Below are 20223 nucleotides of genomic sequence, written 5' to 3' on the forward strand. Positions count from 1 at the left end.
ACTGCCCAGTCACTGCATATTTTCACATGAGGTCAATAATTCTGATGTGCTCTGTTATGTGACAGGAGGAAAAATACGTACGTTTTTGTAGTACAGGTGTTAGATTTATACCTGGCCCTCAAGGCCAGCACGTCCAGTACTTTGTATTTAGAGGAAGGTCTGTGTGTTTTGTTCTTGCTCAATGTATGTATATGCATATTTTTGGTTTGTTTTACTGTGTCTTTAAAAGGTACCATGCTTTGCCAAGGGAAGAATATGAGAATATGTTCTCAGTACAAAAAGACAGCAAATCCTTCCATGCTGGAGAGAAAATCAGTTGTCAGATAAACTGAAACTGTGAGCATTTACCATTCAGGGCTTGATTGCACATGGTCCATCCATCTGGGTGGTATTTATAGAACTTTTTGATACAGAAATTGTACAATGAATAACTTTTCCTGAGAATGGAGCATTTTCTTTTTGTCAGGAGGAAATGCTCTGTACAATGCAATGAACATCTCTCACAGATAAATGCAAGCTCTTATTGTGTGCCTTTGTGAACTGATTAAGGTTTTCTTTAACTTTCCATACAAAGCCTCTACAAAAGGAGCCTTCTAACAGCACTGTGCTTCTGCAGGTGTGTAGCAGGTGATGCTGGAGCAGTGCCCACCTGCACAGTGTGGGCTCTTCCCCTCGGCTTTGGTGTCCCAAGCCAGATCCCTCAGCATCCCCTTGCTGTCTGCAGAGCTGGTGCACACCAGTCTGCTGTGTTTGAGTCTCTGCTGATTTAAATGCACGTTAGGTTATCTCTCAGAAGGCAGGTTTGAAATTGGTCTGGTGTTGGCTTTTTGCACATTGCAAAAATGAGCAGTCATTGCCTAATCCCTGTCTGTTGGCAGAGCACTCCTTCCAGGGGCGGTGGGAAACTGTGAGTTGGTACCTGATGGCTTTGTAGTGTCTGCAGGTCTTACAGCAGGATACCCCCAGAGAATGTGCTGGCATGTTAGAGTTTTTCCTTGGCCAGTATTGCTGCCATAGCCTTTAACCTCCAGCCTTTAGCACACAGGATACAGAACTGTACCTGAAGGATTACATGAGAATTGCTGCTGTTGTTGGGTCTGCAGTAGGTTACAGCAGCAATTTGTTCCATGGTTTTCTTATTAGATTGCAAAGTCTCTGCAGAAACACAGGCTTTCCTTCCTGAGATAGATGGGACTTTGAATTCAAACAAACTCACACTACCTGAGCTCCAGACCCTCAATCAGTGTAGATATAGTGGCTGATATACCAAAGAGCACACGCTGTGTTTGACAAACTTTAATAAAACACATTAAAGTTGGAGTTTGGAGAATTAAGATCTGCGTGTTCAACAAGCAGCAGAATTTGGAGCAGAATTCAAACTCTGTCCTTACATAAAATGGCTCTGAGCTTAAAATGTTATTTTTGCATTAATGTTGTAATATTATTTTTAGCATCAATGGCAATCAGTATGTAATTGGCAGTGATCTCATGCACACTCCTGGGTACAGACTGTTCTTTCCCAGTTTCAGAGAATTTGCTTGTTATTGCTGAATTGCAGGCACAGAAGAGGCCCCACGGTCATTAAAACTCTCCCTGACAGGGCTCTTGCCATCGAGTACTCAGCACTTAACCTCTCTGTGTGTTTTCTGATGAAGTTAGGACAGAAAATTTCAGTTTGTGGAAATCCTTCTCTCAGATCTGTGTTCGATGATACACATCCACGATGTCACACTTCATCTTTGAAATATGGTGCTGCAAAGTGAAGGAAACTCTCCAGAGATTTCTTTTTAGCACCTTCCAGTACTAAAGGGGCTACAAGGAGCTGAAGGGGGACTTCTGCAAAGGCATGGAGTGATAGGACAAGAGGAAAGGGCTTTAAACTGACAGAGGGTGGGACTGTAGGAGAGGCACAGTTGAAATGTGTGCTCTTGGGTGGCATGTGTTGTGTTTGACACCTTATAGTACTGAGTAATGTAATAGGGTAGCCTCTCAAATGAGTTGACTTTGGATAGATCCTCCTCTGATCTGTGTCTGTTCTAGAGAGATTTGGTCTGTTGCAAAGACCAAAACGGTACTTTCCCTAATAACTTTTTTGTGTGTTCTTTGGATGAGATCGATACAAAACAAAAAATAGCAGTGTTTGGTGTTGGTTTGAAAATAATCCTTTCATCTTTGTAGACACATACAGGCTATATTAGTAGGCTCTCTGCTTCTCATTTGGTCCTGGGATAGCCTTCCATTTTTTCAGTGATTTGCAAGCACAGAGATAAGGAGGTGCTACTAACAGATAGATAAAAGTTGAGAAAAATGATGATTTAGATGGTGAACCCACTGATGTCTGTACTATGGTACTGTCAGAACTGGAATTGCCTGGTTTCCAGATCATCTTTCTGCAAGATGACTTTGTCCTGTCTTGAATGTCTCAGACATCCATGACAAAGTCTGCATTTAATCCAGCACTGTAAAAATAAAATACTGCAGAGCAAGTAAAACCCATTTTCCTGCAGGCAGCTGAAAACCAGATGTGCTGCTTTTGTTTGTACCCCTGAACTTCACAAATGAACACAACTTATTGTCAGCAGCTGCTGCTGTTCTAAGCTCAGAGTGCTGAGTTTCATTTCCTCTGCACTGCAAATGTGTGCGTTCTGCTGTCATGTCTGGAGCCTATCTTGAAATCATTATACTGTAACAATCATGCTTGGCTTTGGTGACAGCAATCGAGAGAGAAAAGCAAATTAGAGGTGGGTGGAGGTTTTTGGTTTTGTGGCATTTTACACTTGCACCAACAGGTGTGGGATTGCGTGAGGGTGGATTTCGCTGTCCAACAGGGGTATTTGTTACATGTCCTTATTTTTCAATGTATATCTATAGCTCTTGGTTTTACGGTTGTTGTACAGACCCTGCTTTATTTTTAGTCCCTGCTCCTCCCATAGAGATGTCCCTGCAGACACTGGGTGTCCTCCTGTGGGGAGGTTTTGTCGTGTTCACTGTCCCTGCAGGCAGGGAAGAGTTACAGCCGAGCTTCGTTTTGTGTCTGCCTTTGAAGCATTTAGAATTCATTTGTTATTTCAGATTCCAGCATGTAGACTTGGAAAAGCATTTCCCAGAGGGGGCAAAGCACTTGAAGAAGGAAAACAGTTTAAAGAGGTGAACTGCACACCAGTAAATCTGCTGTTTGCTTTGCTTTTTTCTGCTGAGGTTTCCTCACAGCTTTCTGCTGCTCTGTGCCAGCGTAGTGCACCAGCCAGGTGGGATCTCTGCTGCAGAGCCCGGAGCTGCAGCCTCTGGCAGTCCCAGGGAAGATGCACAGCTTGTCCAGCACTCCTGGGCGCAGGGTTGGTAACATGGAGAGTAAAGATCCCGATGGAAACACCACACAGATATTATGTCAGATGGTGTTTGAAACAGAAACGGGCCCTCACCTCGTCTTTTGACACTTTGTCAAACTCCAATTACCACAAAAAAACCAACAGTGAACATCTCCTCTCCCTTCTTTGCCCTTTTATACAGATGCATTTGCTGTACAGATCGGGATTTAGGGGGGGTGTAGCCAGGTGGGGATTGGTCTTGTCTCCCAGGTAACAAGTGACTGGACAAGAGGAAATGAGCTCAAGTTGTGCCAGGGAAGATTTGGGTTGGATATTAGGAAAATTTTAATCATGGAAAAGGGTTGTCAAGCCCTGGCACAGGCTGCCCAGGGCAGTGGTGGAGTCACAGTCCCTGGAGGGATTTAAAAGACTTTTAGGTGTGGCACTTGGGGACATGGTTTAGTGGTAGACTTGGCAGTGCTGGGGAAATGGTTGGAGTCCACGAGCCTACAAGTCTTTTTCTACTTAAATGAATCTGTGGTTCTGTATTAAATGCTGTTCTTTTCCTCTCCTAAAAAAAAAAAAAAAAAAAAAAAAGACAGAAAAAAGAATTTAATTTCGTGTGTGCCCTTAAAATTTGAATTTTAAAAAAAAAAAAATCTTTCTCCCTAAACTAGAAATATATTGTTTGTTTGAAAAATGTTTGCATTTTGGTTTGTGAGTTGTTGCCAGGGGGTTTTGTGTGTTTGTTTGTTTTTGTTGTTGTTTTTAATTCCTCTGTATTCTGTGTTGGACTGCTAAAGCTAATTGCAAACTGAACATATTCATGGAGAGAGAATCACTTCATCCATTTACAAAACAACATCTTCTAATGAATAAACTATTCAAACATTTCTCATTGCTGAGCTGCAGAGGTCAAACTGATACTGACTTCCTGCCTGGCCTTGGATAAGTCATTATCTCCCTCTCCTTTCTCTGCAAACCCTCACTGTTTAGTTCCTCCCAGAAGAGGTGTGAGAAAGAATTAGCTAATGCTGGTAAAATGTTTTGAATACAAAATGTGATTCACAGGTGCTAAAAGATGATCCCATCAGTCATCATTAGTGATGCTGTCATTTCCCAGCCTCTAATTTTTGGTTGGGTCTTCCACAAGTGGAAAGGAAACGGGACAGACTCAAAAAGTCCATTAATATTTATACTCCTGTCTTCAGATGTTTTAATAACAATTCATCATTCATTTCATCTATTACTGATCACTTTTAGAAATGGAGATGTTTCTGGTCTACGGGTCTAAAAATTGTGTCCCCCACTAGTCTGAGAACTGATTTCCATGGTTGGAGTGAAGGCAGCTCAGCCTCACCCACCCCTGGCTGTCCCATTTGATAGTCATACACACACCTAGGTGCCCCTTGGTTGTGTTCTAGCCTGTCACATCTTTTCTAGAGTAGATTGCCCTGTTCTCTGCTGTCTCTCACAGTCTATGAGAATCCTCCCTTTTCTTTGCTGTTGTAAACATCAACACCTGTGCTGTTGATGAGCAGGGACAAGTTCCCGTGGTAATAGGTCTCCACCTATCACAGGGGTGAAATTGTGAAGCAAACCCTTATTCTGCTGCAGACAGATATTTTCCATGGTCTGTTCCTTTTCCTTTATATGATATATTTTAAATGTTGCAACATTGTGGGCTGTGTATTTATCAGAGAGTACCCAGTGTGGAGAAGAGGACCATGGTGGTTAAGAGCCAACACCTGAGCCTGGCTCTGACCCTCCCAGGGAGCCCAAGTGTCTGCAGCTGCTCACACAGGGCTTGTTGCTCCCACAGATTCCCACCTGCAGGAAGCCTGCAGTGCACCCACCCGATGGGAACACTTCTCTGAAGTTCTAGTATGTAGAAACTGGGGAAAAAAATAAGATTGGGAGGGGTTTGGTTTGTAGCAAAGTTACTTCAGTGGAAGAAAGGTCAGGCTGTAGTCCTGTGGTCAGGTGGTGCTTTCTGCAGAGGAATGGGGCAGTTCCTGGGATACCAAACTGCAGTCCTTATCCCAAGGAGGGAAGGAAAGCACTGAAGGACCTGCTCTCGCTCCACTGAAACCTGTGTGAGTTTTGTCATAGATATTTAATGGTGTCAGGGCAAAGTGTCTGGTTAATCCCTGCTCACAAACCTGAGTAAAACACCCCTGCTCCATCTGAGATGGGAGTTAGACTCTGGCCCAGTGAGGAAGGGAGTGCCCCTGTGGGTGACTTGGGCAGCTCAGAAGCTTCTTAGCTCTGCCTTTCTGCTGTGAACCCTAATGTGGGGATTTTTTGCAGTATGTTGGATTGTAATTGATTTATGTTGTCATGTAAGAAATGCTTGTAATGCATGGGATATGACTATTGTAGTAAGATGAGTATAATTTTTCTCCCCATTTATAGGATGGCTATTTTTCCCACCGACCGAAAGAGAAAATGCGAACAGACAGCAATAATGAAAATTCAGTCCCCAAGGACTTTGAAACTATTGATAACAGTAACTTTGCTCCCAGGACTCAGAGGCAAAAACACCAGTCTGAGCTGGTGAAAAAACCCCTTAGCAAGCAAAAGGAGCACTTGAGAAAGAAACTGGAAGAGGAAAAGATGAAGGAGAACTTGCTGCTGGGGAAGAACTCCAATGAGGTGGTGCAATTCAGTGAACACCCCGGAAAAAACAGCAGCAACAACAACAACAATCTGAAGGAGATTGACAGGTCTCCCAAAGAGCAGCTTTTAAAAAAAATTGAAAACAGCTCCCCTGAACTGAAATACGACCAACCACCCAAGTGTGAGGTCACGGGCAAAGAGGCAATCTCGGCCATGTCCCGCGCTAAGTCTAAGGAGTGTCGCCAGGAGATCGCGGACGTGTATTGTCAGCACAAGGTCGGGAAGCTGATGCCGGAGAAGGTGACACGTTTCTGTGCCCTGGAGGGTAAGTTGGGAGATGGTGAAGGAGAAATAACACAGTGTCTCGGGGAAAGGACTCTGTATGTTTGAAATGGCCTTCTGATGAGAAAAATGGCTTTATCGCAGGAATGTGTGATGGACTTAGCCCATGAAAACGAGGGAGGGTTTGGCGGTGTTTTAAACAGGGAATTATATGGATGTCACAAGATCCTTGGTAGATTCCTACAGAATATTTTTTCGCTTCCTCCACATTTTTATTGCACAGTGTGATCTGGGTATTCAGCTGCTACTCCTGTTTCTTTTACTTCTTAGATCTAACCAGACTTTTACTTCTTAGCCAGAGTCTGGTTATTCTGTGCAGGAGTTTTGTGCTTTTTAGTGATCAGGGAACAGCCATTGTGAATTTTGGTGCTTTATGCTAACCAATTTATGGCCATATGGCTATTTTTCTGGCACAGTGGAGCCCTAAGCATTTTGATAACCCCAGTAATTATCAGAAGTATAGTAAAAAAAAAATTTCCAAAAGCATGGGGAAAATCCAATTTTGTGGCTGACTTCTATTTTTAATGTTCTTGAATCAGCAAAAGTTATTTTCAAAATCACTGCTGTAGAGAGTCAGTTACCTCTGCTGGCCTAAGCCAAGCTTTGATTTGTTGCCTTTGGTTTCTCCATGCCATCAGATCACAAGTTACCTCTCAGCTTGCTGTCAGTTTGCATTTCTGAGCTGACCTTTTCCTACTTTTCGGAAACTGCTTCATGTGTCACCATTCGTCAAGCTATAAGCTCCCCACAGAGCAAAGTGCCTTTTAAAAAAAGAAAAAGCATTGATCAGTTGATCAAAGTGGGTATTGATCAAGGAGCAACATTATCCACAGCAGCATTTGTTTATACAACAGTCCAGAGTCCCCACCCTGTAAGTGGCACTTCAGCCCATGCACAGAAGGATGTGCTGATGCCTTTGGCTGAGCTGAAAGTGCAGAGGGACTTTTACAAACTAGAGAATAGGTCTTGCTTTGAGATTATGGAGTAAACGTGGTGAGCCATTGGGACTAGGGGATGTTTAGTTTCTTTCATTAGGAATATTTAGTTACATCCACTAACCCCCACAGTACTTCTTTATTGCACCATCACAAAGCAGTGGGTGCTGTAGGTGGTTTTAGTGTGGTGGAGAGGATGATCCATGTTGCTATTGCCTAAATTAGGAGGTTAAATTCCCTATACAGACAGTGGAAAAGAAGAGGTGCCCCAGAGAATGTTTCCAAACAAGCGCATCTCCGTGTAATAAGATTCTTAGGTTTTTAATTTAGATGGTGCATGTTACCAGGATGAATGGTGTGACCACCCCATTCCCCACCCCAATGCGTCTGTGGCTGTTCTGTTTTGGTTTTTACCATGTCTCTTTTGGTGTTTTTTCTCCCTCTCTTATCATGGTAATACTCCAAGTTTTTAAGCTGGATGGGCAAACATTGGAGACCAAGAATTCATGGAGCAGGTAGAAGACTTAGTGTTCAGTGGGAAGATGGGAAGAGAAACAACAAAGGCAGCACAAGTTGAAGAGGAGATAAAAAGGACAGCAGAGAATTAAGAATTTAGCAAAACCAGACATCAGTGACAGGCTGAGCATCAGTGAGTACCCCTGGGTGTCCCTGAGGTCCCAGTGAGGTGCCAAAGATGGAATTCATGGTGAAAAACATGTCCTTGCTGTCCTTCCCTATTCCTCCCTAATGAGAGGACAGTCAGCTCTGGTCTGTTGATGGAGGTCAGCACCTTGCAGACACTGTCCTACACTTTCTGGGATCAAGGACATGTCTGAGTAATGTAATCGATGCTATATACCTTGTGTAGAGTGAATGCATCACATATACAAATATGCAAGTGATATCCTGGAGGGAGCTGGAAGATGTATTGTCATCAGTGTGGGCGCACACTGCAACTGTGCAATTTTGCACACACCTATGATTCCATCCCCTGCCTGGTAATCTTGTCTCCCAGGGATACGGGGTGACTTTCCAGAAGTTTTAAAAAACTGCCATTCTTATAAACAGGTTTCTCAAGAAATATTTATTGCTTCTTTTTTAAATACAGATTTTATCTCTTATGCCCTGCAGCTGGGATAATAATGTGGTCTTAGAACCAAGTACAGTGTTTCATTTTACACTTGAAGCCTTTCAGCATGTATGTACATAGGACATTGGTATAAATGCTTCAGTTGTAATAAGACATAGTAAAACATTCAGGAAACCTGGGAGCTACAAACATGACTAGAGAAATTAAGAAGTTGTCCAACTCTGGTTAATTTAGGCAAAACTCATGTGATATGGATATATATCACATTAAAAAAATTAAGTGTAAAAAGACTGTGTGTAAAATTTTTAGCTTTGCACAGCTAGAGTTTCATTTAGTTTTTTATTTTAGGCAATGATACTTGTTTGAAAAGAATAATTGAGAGGCATCTTAACTTAGCCAGATGGACATGTGTGGAAGATGTTTTCTTTGCCTCAAGGTTATTTTCTACTGCCCATGCTGACAGCTGAAGTTAACCACTTCAACTGCCAGATTTCCTTACAGAAAGTCTGGACCTCTTGTATTCTGTATGAGGTTACTCTAGAGCTGTTTTGGGAGCTTTGCTGTGGGGAAGTGATAATGCAGCAGGATATTGAACGGGACACGAGTTACTTATGCAGGAAGCACCAATGCACGAGCAGACTGGGACATCAAACCTACAGAGAGATCCAGCCTTTGAAGTCATTTTTCAAATGTCTGAATACAGTGCTATCAAGACAGACATGTGGGAACCCCAAAACTAAGGGTGTCCAGTGCCTACTGGAAGACCTTAGATGTATAGAACTTGGTAGGTCCCTTGAATTTTACAGCTCTGTTCAAGATAAATTATCTGAGTTAAAAGTGTTGTGGTCCCATCTCTCTCCTCCCAGTGTAGAACATAAATACTGCTGTCATTCACTCACAGGGTGGCTCCATCCCTCGTCAAAGGTGACTTCATCAACTCTGGGGGTCCTTGAAAGGAGTTGAACTTGGTTAGGAGATGTTTCTGAAGCACTGGCCATCAGCTTTTTGGGGATATAAGACACCCCACTGTTAGGATTGCTGGTAGGGGGAGGTGTGGGCAGGGGGTCTTGCTACTTCATGCATTAAAAAAGCTACATGCTGTTTGTCAGCAAAAGTCAGACACTGGGGGCCTGAGTCTGTATTCAACGTATGAGTGTTGTTCCCTTCAGTTTTGTTTGAAAAAAGGTTTCCTGTCTGTTTTCAGCAGAGCTGTGAAGTATAAATATTTATGTGTTTGGAGCAGCACATTCATCCATTATCCCAACATATAAACACGTTCCCAGTGCTGTGGTTTCCATTGAGATGTCATCCATTGTTTAATCCCCTTGGATCTTGTCTCAGCTGATCAAAACCACGATGTTGCTAAGTGTAGCTATCAGTCATGGGCATGACTCCATCCAATTGGATTGTCATAAATGTTAAGTGATATGTTCGCTTGGGTGGTTATCAACGGGAACAGGATCGTACAAGCTGTTTCTTTTTTAAATATTTTATTGTTTCCAAAGGCAACAGGCAAAGGAAGTTGATTATAACTATCTTCAGTGTATAAAAGAAAGAATTGTTGTAAGCCAAGAGCATGATATTCACTACTTGTTCGACATGCAGGTGTTATTTCTCTGGGGGCTGCAGTCCCTCTAAGGACATTGCTTCTGAAGCAGCAAAACAGGACAGGGCAGCTTTACCAGTTATCTGACTCGCAGAGCACATGAGATGGCATTTCCCAGCAAACTGGTCCTAAAAACAGGGCACAAATGCCATGGAATAGGAGATTGGTGTCAAAAGCTTTAGGTGCAGCCTTATCCTTTCCTTGAGGGGGCCACCGTCAGCCCAGTCCTGTACGGGCCAGACTGGGGACACTGATTCCTGTGGTGTGACAGATTCGCTTCTGCTCACCAAAGCTGTTGGTGGATGTGGACCAGCTGCCTCCCTTCTTTGTCTGTCATCACACATGGCCCTCCTCTTGTGCAGGGGTACTGGGAAGAAGCAGAAGTTTAAATGTGAATTCTTGACTCTAAAATAAGCTTCCCTCTGTACCTAGATAAAATTCTCTTTGACAAAGCACAAGTGACCTGATCTGCTGCCAGCAGAATCTCATATTACCATGGACAGGAGCACAGTCCCAGAATGACCACTGTGACCCTGACCACGACTGCAGAGATTGCTGCACAACAGCAATGGGCAGCAATGCAGTTACAGTTACACAACTCCACATTTAAACATGATACTGAAGTTGTGATTTCTGCTTACCGTCTTCTTTTTGCAGTGGAAGTAGCCCAGCTGCTGACCCACTGGCTGGGTTCAGTCCCCGAGTTCTCTGGTTTTCACTTCCATGTGGATGGTGGTAGTTTGTAGCTCTGAATCCCTTGCCTTGCAAGTTTGCTGGATGGACATGCAGCACAGTTCCTCCTTAGTCATTGGCTCCAGATCCACGAGTCATCGTAGCCACCGTGCCAAGTGGTTTCTGCACCAGGCTCCTCTGGGCCACCTCCTCTGGACTGCCATATCCCTAGGGGAGACTCTGGCCTAATCCTTAGCATTAATTACCCAACTGGGTTTATTCTTGACCCAAATCTATGACTTTAGATAGACTAAAGGTATGTAGCAGGGTTTTTTGAGGGGTGTTTTCTAAGATGTAGTTCTGGTGAAAGAAAAGTCCCTAGGAAAGCAGAAGGCCTCAAGTGAGCCTGATTTATTTCCCTTTGGCTCTTCTGTTGTCTTTTCTTAGTTTTTAAATCAAACAGGTTTACCACTGCCTTCATCTCTGTGGAGTAAACCCAGCTTATAATAAAGTAGGAAGATAATCAAGCTACCCTCATTCCACATCATTCATCAGACTGCCTTCTCCCTGGTTGCTTATTGATAATGCTGCTCTGGCACATCGAAGCAAGAGCTTTCAGCTTCTTACAGGCTGCTGAGAAGAAAATTTTCCATTTCGTTTTAGAAAACACAGCCTTTTGGTTTTCAAACTGAGAGAAAAGGGCTCTGAAGCTCTGTTTACTGAATAATACACACAAGTAATAGCAATCTGAATGTCTATAGTGTTTTTACCTGACTACTTCAAGGCACTCAACAGAAAGAGCTGTGATTCGCAGGGAGGGAGAGGATAAGCCACTGAGATGCCAAATACTTATGGGGTGGAGCAGAGCTGTTCTTTAAGGCATGGAAATGAGAGCATACTCTATAAAATTTTTTAAAGAATGGGACCTGTAGCTAAGCAAATAGAGGATTTCATCCACTCAATATGCATGTGCACATGCACAGTGATGTAGAGACATTTGATTTGTTTAGCTTTTAAGTGTTTGGCAGTGCATTTTTGGACTCGCTGGGTTTGATCTACAGATCATTGAACCCCAGATTTGTCTTTTTCTGCTGGTTTCAGGATTCCAAATGACATTGGCTGCTGCTGCTTTTCTGTGTGGTTAATCCATTAGTGTGACAAAATCACTGTGGTGAGCTATACAGGGTTTAAGGAGCCTGCAAGAGCCACTGCACATGCAGCCCAGACAGCGGTTTAATTTGCTGCACCACAGATGACTCTGGTTGCAATAAATTTATTGTGAGTAGACTAATTGCAAAATAACCCTAATTGAGTAGTTATCGGCGAACAACATCCTGTGGAACAAAACTGCTTACAATTAATAGCATTTAAGCCATACACTGGTATTCTGCAGAATGCTGAGATGTAATTACACCGTGTACAGAGATTGTGTACTGCTCTGGAAACCGTGTTTACAGCACTACTTTCATTATGAAGGGCCATTTCAAGATTCAGTATTTGCATTTTAGGCGAAATGAATTTATGAAATAACTCATGTGTTTCTCCCCTCACATGTGTGAAGCAGAGCCTACTCTAATAAAATGAGTGAAGCTGTGGCACTTCAAGGAGAAAAATGAGATCTCAGGTAGAATGTCTGTGGCCAGTGATTCTCAGATTTTTAATAATAAGTTTGTGTACTTACATGTTTAAGTTTGGATAGTTAAAATTAGGATGTAAGTAATAATGCAGTGTATCATTTAAGTGATGAAAGTTCATGTCAGTGCTGGGACCCAAAGTGCACATAAGCCCCTGTCACCAGTCTGCCAGCCTTGCTGTGGGTGACCAATGCCCTCTGGTCGTTTGAAGGGAGTGATGGGGCAGCCTTGATGTAAGAGCTACAAAACACTTCCCCCTGCTCACAGCTGGGTTGTTCCGTGGCAGGAGGGCCTAAATGAATGAATTATCCTTAGAAGCTGCATCTGACCAGTGGGTCAGAAACTGGACAATTTTCTTTGCAGAAGGAAGGTGTGTGCACACCTTGTAAGGGAACTGGAATTGCTAGAAATGTCCTTGTGGCATCCCGAATTAGGGTGACGTGGTTTTTCCACCTCCCCACCTCTCTGGGACAGCTGCAACGTTGAGGACAGGGGACTGATGTTTCTAAGGATGTGTGAGCTTGTGGTCTTGCAGAGCTCAGGGATTTTTCTTTCAAAAAAAGGCCGTTGTGAGCGCAGGCTGGCTCTGTCAGCGCTGTCTTGCGTAGTTTCAGCTTTGGGATTAGAAGAAATTTCAGTGAGGGGAAAACTGTTGGGTGTCTATGACAATTAATCCTTTCATTTAAGTACAGACAACTCCTGTCTAGATCATCTGCAAGTTTAGAAGGGGGAAAATGAGATCAGACTGATGATCCTGTTGTTTTTTTCACGCGATGCTGGTGTCTGGTCACGTTTTCCACGTTAGGCCTGTCTGAACACCTGTGGATGTGGAGGCTGCAGAGCTGGTCCCTGACAGGCTGCAGAAAAACATCTAGGAAATGGCATCTCAAGGAAATGCCGAGAGCAGTGCATGACACAAGGAATGGGGGGCAGAAGGGCTGGAAAATTTATGGTCAGCAGTCCCAGTTCTCACCAAGCCTCTGTTTTGGAAAATGATATCGTTTCATGGAGCATTAAAGGGGGAGCGTGGGCAGGCGTGGGAGAGGATAATGGCTAAGTATGTCCTCGCTGCAAACCTCCTGGGAAGAGAGCACGAGGGTAGCAGAAGCTCAGTGAATATTTTGATAAAGATTACTGTGCATGTACAGAGATGACAGAAGAGTACTTAAGTGATTGTTAATGCTTCCCAGTGATCCTGAAATGTGTGGACAGAGGATTGGTGGGGAAAGTCAAATACAACTGTGGCTAAAGAAAATTGTTGGTGCAATTGTACGAGCTGGAGAGGGACGGGGGATTGGGGAATGAGAAGGACCAAAAAAACCAAACCCAAAACAAATCCACCAAACCCAACCTCCACCTGTAGTACATTGAGCCATTCTGGAAACATGATGATTTTCATATAAAACAGGTGTTGGACCTCTGGAGTGAACTCATTATGGTGTTTTTAGTCGACAGACCCTTAAGAGGAAACACGGCATTTAATTATCTTAATTTCATGCATAGCTAGGCAGGCATTTGTGCATTAGTGCTGAACTTAGCTTGAGTTGAGGTTGCACAAGCAATCTCAATGTAATATTCTTTCCTAATTTGACTTTGCAACCAGAACAAAACTGTGTTAGAATGTCAATGTTACACAGTAATTGTAATCAAGCAACAGCAACTTTCAGATTTGCTTTTTGGTTTAGGCCTAAAATGTCACCAAGGACACAAGGAGCACAAATTCAGCTCTACCTTTCTAACCATTGCACTTCTGGAAATACCATTACTTAGCAAAGTAGTACTGTATTTTCACAAGAATCTACAGCTGATGAACTATTATTCTGAGACTGAGGAAGTGTTATATTCCAGAAATCCTTCCTGTCTGCAGGTCAGGGCTGTCGGAGTTTAGTTTGAAGCCAGTGGCACTGACTGTATTACTAAGTGGGGGGGAAAGTATTGACATTTAATTTCATCATCCTGAGCTGAGGCAAAGAATTTTCCTCTGGTGTGGCTTCTTCAAACAAATACCTTAACTTTTTACAGAGTTTGTTACAGAATTAAGTACATAGTTAAAGGGAATGCACCCCACTTCAGGCAGGTTTTTGAAAATCTACATTTATTTGATGTGTTTTGGGAGTCACTGAGCTTTATGAGATGGGTGGCTGTTTTGTAATGTCTTTCCTTGGAAATGAGGAAGAGCTGTTTAAGAGATCTATTCTGAATTAAAATTCCAGCAATCTAGGCATGAAGCCAATCTTACAGGACATTAATGCCATTTTAAATTCCAAATCATAATTTACTTGTTTCTGCTGCAAACATTTCTTATGCAGAAGGTAGTTTTAAAACATCAGTCTTTTTTTCTCCATGGGTAATCATGACTTCTATAGAAAAACTGAATGACAAGAATCTGTAGCTGAGCAACCTTGAGAGGGATTTTGAAATTGCTTAGTGTATATTTAGTCTTCCAAATAAATGCTCGTCTTTGATAGTTTGAGAGCACGTTAGAAGTGAATAGCCCTGATTCCCTGCTCACTCTATTTTAATATCCATGGTATGCCACTGATTTATCATCTAGTTGTGTCTAGTTATTCCTGATTGGCACCTTTGTAAGGAAGAACAGAGTACTCCCATCCCCCAGTAGCTACTGCTGTCACCAACAGGCTTAATTGAATGCACAATAAATTCTGAAGTATTTTACAGTTTTACTATAAAATACTTGTTTAAAGTCTTGGCCCTACTGAAAGGCCCATGGCAAAAGTCCATCATTTTTCTTCTCTTGTTTTCTCACCAGCCTCCAGGGAGGCTGAAGAATTTTTCAGTCCTTTCTCCTAGAGCTTGCTGCAGCTGAATCATCTCAACCATCTCTTGTTTCAGTGCTTATCTGTCTGTCTTCATCCATGGATGTCACTGTAAGAACAATGGGATATTTAGGCCAAAAAGCAGAATTACACAGCAGGAAAATCATTATCTATTAACTCAAACACTACAGTTTCTTGAAAATAATTTGAATAGCAACTGTATGTACTTTCAAATTGTGAAATTTGTAGGATGCCTTCTGAAGGACTGAATTGCTTGTTGCCTTTTAAAACAGAATTTCTCAATATGATTCTCAGGATGAAACCCAGACTTCTGCAGGCAGTGCTGTCTGGAGAGAATTGACTGTACTCCAGTGTCTGCATTTCCCTGCCACATCAGCTTCTCCTGTGCTGCTGCAACTTTTCTGGGTGCTAAAGACTTTGAAGAAAGGCCCTTCTACCTCCTGATGATGTGCTTTGTCTAGACTGAGGAGAGAGGGTGCATTTAGGTCGTGAGTGGGTGGTACCTACTAAGCACATCACTAACCATGTACAGGCTTGGTTCAGACATGGGTTCAGATTTGCTGTTCATCATCACTGCACATACACACTGCCTGTGTTTTAGAGGAACCATGTTCTCCATAGGCAGTAAAATTCAGTGATAACTTCAACTTCACAAATTCTTCTTAGCAATATATTGCCTTTGAGTTAAGACAGGAGTTTATAAATAAAAGCCTTTGTCCTTATGAATCAAAAGCTTTCATTTAGACACCATTCTCCTTACTTTACATTATTCCCTACTACTGTGGCCAGTGAGGATTCTTGTAGGAGGATACCCTTCTGACTCTGTCATGATGATGATTTGGGGGCCAGCTTTGTAAGTTTGAACATAAAATCTTTATGATACTCTGAGTATATCACATCTTTGTGTGGATCAGCTTGAAGAAGTTCATCTGCAGAGCTCATCTCCCACTTCCTTGCTGATTCTTCTGGCTTGTGTTTTCTAACTTTTATGACCAGTTGTCCTTGTGGCATGATCAAAGAATGTCCTGAGTTGGAAGAGACCCTCAAGGATCATTGAGTCCACTTGCCCTTCACAGGAAAACCCCAAGAATCCCACCATGCACCTAAGACTGTTGTCCAAATGCTTCTTGAGCTCTGTCAGGCTTGATGCTGTGACCACTGCCCTGAGGAGCCTGTCCTAGTCCCCATCCACCCTCTGGATGAAAAACCTTTTCCTAATATCTAACCTAGACCTCTCCTAATAGTCTGCAGCAGTTGTAGGTCTTGCCAGGGAGCACCACAAAAAAAAGCTGTTAGTCAAAAGGACTTTTTCTGCAAATCTTATTGGAAGCCTCACTGCTCACCTGAAGTTCAAGGCAGCCCTCTGTGTAACTAGAATATAATTGCTTGAATCATTCTCTTTGTTGAAAGGTGATTGTGTCTCTATTGTGGAGACATTCTTGCCCATAGTGATGGGAGTGTATTGTTGAAGTCTTGCTTAATTTCTATAACTCATTAAAAGTTGTCAGAGAAGCACTTCCCTGGTGAGAATGCACCTTTGTTCATGACTGGCTGTAAACAGCAGCTTAAGCAGTCTCACTGCTTACTCACCTGTGGATTTGGTTGCAAATGAAGGTTTCCATCCAGCCAGTGGATGCTGCTGTGCAGTGGAGCATTTGAAATCATGCTACTTTCAGACTGAAAGCTTCTGTGTATGCAGCGTGTTACTGTGCTGCATAATAGTGTGGAGCTTGACAGTAGTATGACTAAACAGAGCCATACATTTTCATGTTCTCCATCTATTTGTGGGCTATGATTCATTCTGGGCAATTTACTGAATAGTAGAGAGGAAAAGGGAAGTTCAAAAGAGAAATTTACTGCAATATATGTTTTACCCATTTGTACTTTCTCTTTTGCAGGGGGATTGAGGTGTAGGTGCTCTGAAAGAATTTCACTGTGAGTCTCTGAGCAGGTTTAAAGATCTGTCCCAAGAGGGAGTCACTTTTTTGGTTGTTTATTCAGAAGCATATGAGAAATATGCTCCCTTACAGAAGGGAAAGCTGGACAGGAGAACCCAGCCTGGCTCAGTTGCCCACCTTGTCAGAGAAGCAAATGGCTAAGGAGAGGTGTGATTGAGATTAATTGTTAATAGACCTACAGAGACTAATTGTGAAAAAGACTTCTCTGTCTGAGTTAACTCCATTGCAGATATATAGAGAGAGGAAAAATGGTGGTGATGGTATTACAGTTAGTTTGGTATTTACATGGATTTTAAATCCTTTTTATAAAGAGACTTGGAAATAATTTTGTTACAAAACAATAACTTTTTTTTACTGAGTCCCCTAAGGGAGTTTGCTGAACAAAAAAGTATCTTTAAAGAGAAAAATGGTAAGTTTCCTGAAGTCACTTAATTTAAGTGCTAAAACCTATAGGTCTGTCCCTGAAAAGCCCTGGTGTTTGCTGGGGGGATGAAGGCAAGAAATCAGTGCAGCGGTAGGTCCAGTCTGACTTACTGTACCCTCCAGATGTATCAACACATTGCTGACAGTGGTTCTCCAGCTTTGCACCACAGAATGATGCACAAATGTGAACTCAGAGGAGAAATTTCCTGTGGTGTTTGCCCTCCATTTTTAGCTGTTCAACTCAACAGCTTCAACCTGGTACAGGAACTTGTGTGTGGTGGCTGCTGCAAGAGGTGTCATTTGGGCAGTGGATCCCTTGAGTGCTTCTGCCTTAGAGACCTGGGCAAACCACAACAGTAACTTTCTCTCTTGACCTGGTAGCTTTTAGTATGTCTGATATTTTTGTGCCAAACCAAATCTGTTCCCTTTGTTTCAGGGTGGTTAGGAAGGGAACTGTGGTTTTACTTATCATATATTTCAAAGATTGCTCGGTGCTGTATTAGTTTCCACAGTAAATTTCCTAAGGTAAAGTGACAAACCAGTAATTTTTCATTATGAATCAGCTATCCATGAAAGATTGGATTTAGGTCAGAATTTATTACCTTACGGAACCAAAGCCAATATTTTACATAATGTCAGCTATCTTGATATTAGAGAATTTTAATGGCTATGCAATTCTATTCAATGATGAAGTTATTTCAGTTGTCTAGTATGTGTCTGGGCAATTTGATGTACAGAGCCTTGAGATGAAAATTGGATAAACATGGAAAATGGTGATTGATTGGTGAAAGGTTGCAATAATGTCTGCCTTGATATACCTTTTATTGTTAAATTATTTATCTAATGCAATCTCCTACACTTTTAGGAGTCTTTAAGTTGGCATTAAATCGATGTTAAAGTCTTCACAGTCAGAAAGGTCTCATAACTCAAACTGATAAATATCTTCCAACAGATCAAGTGGAATAATGATCCATCTTAATATCTGAAAGTAGGAAAGATATTATTCTTTCTCTTTGCTATGAATCCTTATAGAAGGACTGGGCCATAAACCGGAAGAATTAAGATTAGCAGACAGAAAGAAAAAGTAGTTTGTAGTAGTTTGTCTGGGGAATTGAGAGCAAATTCTGCTTGCTGTGAAAGACCAAGGCCTTCCAGGAGTGTCTGTGTGGCTCATTCCTGGAGGCAAAGAGACAGGGTCCACAGTGTTCTCTCTGCCAAGGCACATTGAGCATCTACTCCAGATGACTGAGCCTGCCTTTGACTGATCCCTGCTCAGGGTGGAGAAGGTACCTGGTAGATCAGTAGAACAGAAACATGTTTCCTTGGAAGAGCTGGAAACAGAAGCATAGGATGGCATTTGGATTTGCCCCTGGGAGCCAGAGGGAAGACTGACCCCACACAAATGGCCATCAAACCAGTCCATGTCCTGTGCCCATGTGCTGTGAAGCCTTGGTGCACATTTGCTCTGCCCTTCACATCCTCTCACTTATGTTCTTTTGTCTAGAGTTTGTCTAGATACAGAGTAATAATTTTGTATTGCATTGTTCAGAAAACAGTATGGGTAACTTATTTTTTTCCTCATCTACCAAGTGTTACATGACAAGGGCCTGCATTATCTGTCTAGAAGGCAGATTAATAGGATCAGCAAGCACAGCTGAAGCTTTTGCTGCCTATGTACCAGTTTAAACACCAGAAAGAAATGTTAAGCGTGGTCTATAGGCAAAAAAAAGTTATTCAGATAGTAACTAGATCCAGTGAAGAGTAAGTGGGAATGTGAGTCCCTTTCTACCTTAAAGGCAGTGATATTGTTGAAAACTAATGCTGGAATTTTCTTTGAATAGTAAGAGGCTTTTCATTTTTTGAGGTGGAGATAGACAAAAATTATCTTATGGATAAATAGAATCTCCAAATGAGTTTTCATCTTTAAGCATAACAAATTTATTTTAACCTATATCTAAAACTAGCCAGCTGAAATAGCACAAAGCTGCCCAAAATACACCTTCAATACTTTCTAAGTTTGTGCAGAATTCAAGCAGAACGTGAAAACTGTGCATCATCCCTGAATAATACATTTCAGAGCTGGTGAAACATTTTTCAGCATTTGCATAAATCATGGTTAGAAATAATTGTGATTTGACAATTTTCTTTTCGTTGTCTGAGTTGAGAACTGAAAACTGTAATTGCTGGCTGGCCTAAATTGGTGGAGCTTCATTTGGATAAAGCAGTGAACCAAACTGACCCTGCAGCTTTTCTAAAATGCCATCATCGTCCTTTCCAGCAGCGTTTGCTTATGCTGAGTTAAAACATAAAAAATCCTACATTTCTTCAGATTAATTGGATTAAGCTAGACTGGAAATGGTGTAATACTGCTCAGTAGGCATTTAACATCCCTAAAACTTCAAGCTTCAAAGAGCAGTTTCTGTAGCAGTTCAGGCTCCCTACCTGGGCTTGTTTATTGCTTTGAACATGCAGACATACTTTTATGATTCATAATCATCCTTAAAGAAATTCAGCTGTTATTTAAAATGCTCTGTTGGGAGTGCTCAGTAGTTATTAATTAATAATGCATCAGCAAAGCAACAAAAAGGCAGGTAAAGATGCAGTTAGAAGTATTGGCTGGGTCTCCTTCAGAATTGTGTTTATGTCTTGTTTCCCCAGGGTTAGCTCATCATTGTGACTCTGGGTTCTCCTCTTCATACTCCAGGCACTTTCTTTAGAAAATACTGACTGATGCATGAGTATGTCCATAATTAAAGGTAAATCAAAATGCCTGTTAGCATGTTGGTGTGGGTTAAGAGGTATAATCTGACTCTTAATGTTTTTTCAGTGACAGAAACC

General features: G+C 42.0%; 1 protein-coding gene across 5 annotated transcripts in view; it reads left to right on the forward strand.

Annotated features, from left to right (window-relative positions):
• XYLT1 (xylosyltransferase 1) overlaps positions 1-20223 on the forward strand; it is a 173130-nt gene that overhangs the window by 81329 nt on the left and 71578 nt on the right. For all 5 annotated transcript variants that reach the window (XM_064672903.1, XM_064672906.1, XM_064672902.1 and 2 more), the window contains one exon: positions 5724-6252. In XM_064672903.1, the coding sequence (XP_064528973.1) occupies positions 5724-6252 (529 nt within the window). The remainder of the gene's footprint in view (positions 1-5723; positions 6253-20223) is intronic.

This window comes from Pseudopipra pipra, chromosome 16, assembly GCF_036250125.1.
Source record: "Pseudopipra pipra isolate bDixPip1 chromosome 16, bDixPip1.hap1, whole genome shotgun sequence".
Classification (NCBI taxonomy): Eukaryota; Metazoa; Chordata; class Aves; order Passeriformes; family Pipridae; genus Pseudopipra; species Pseudopipra pipra.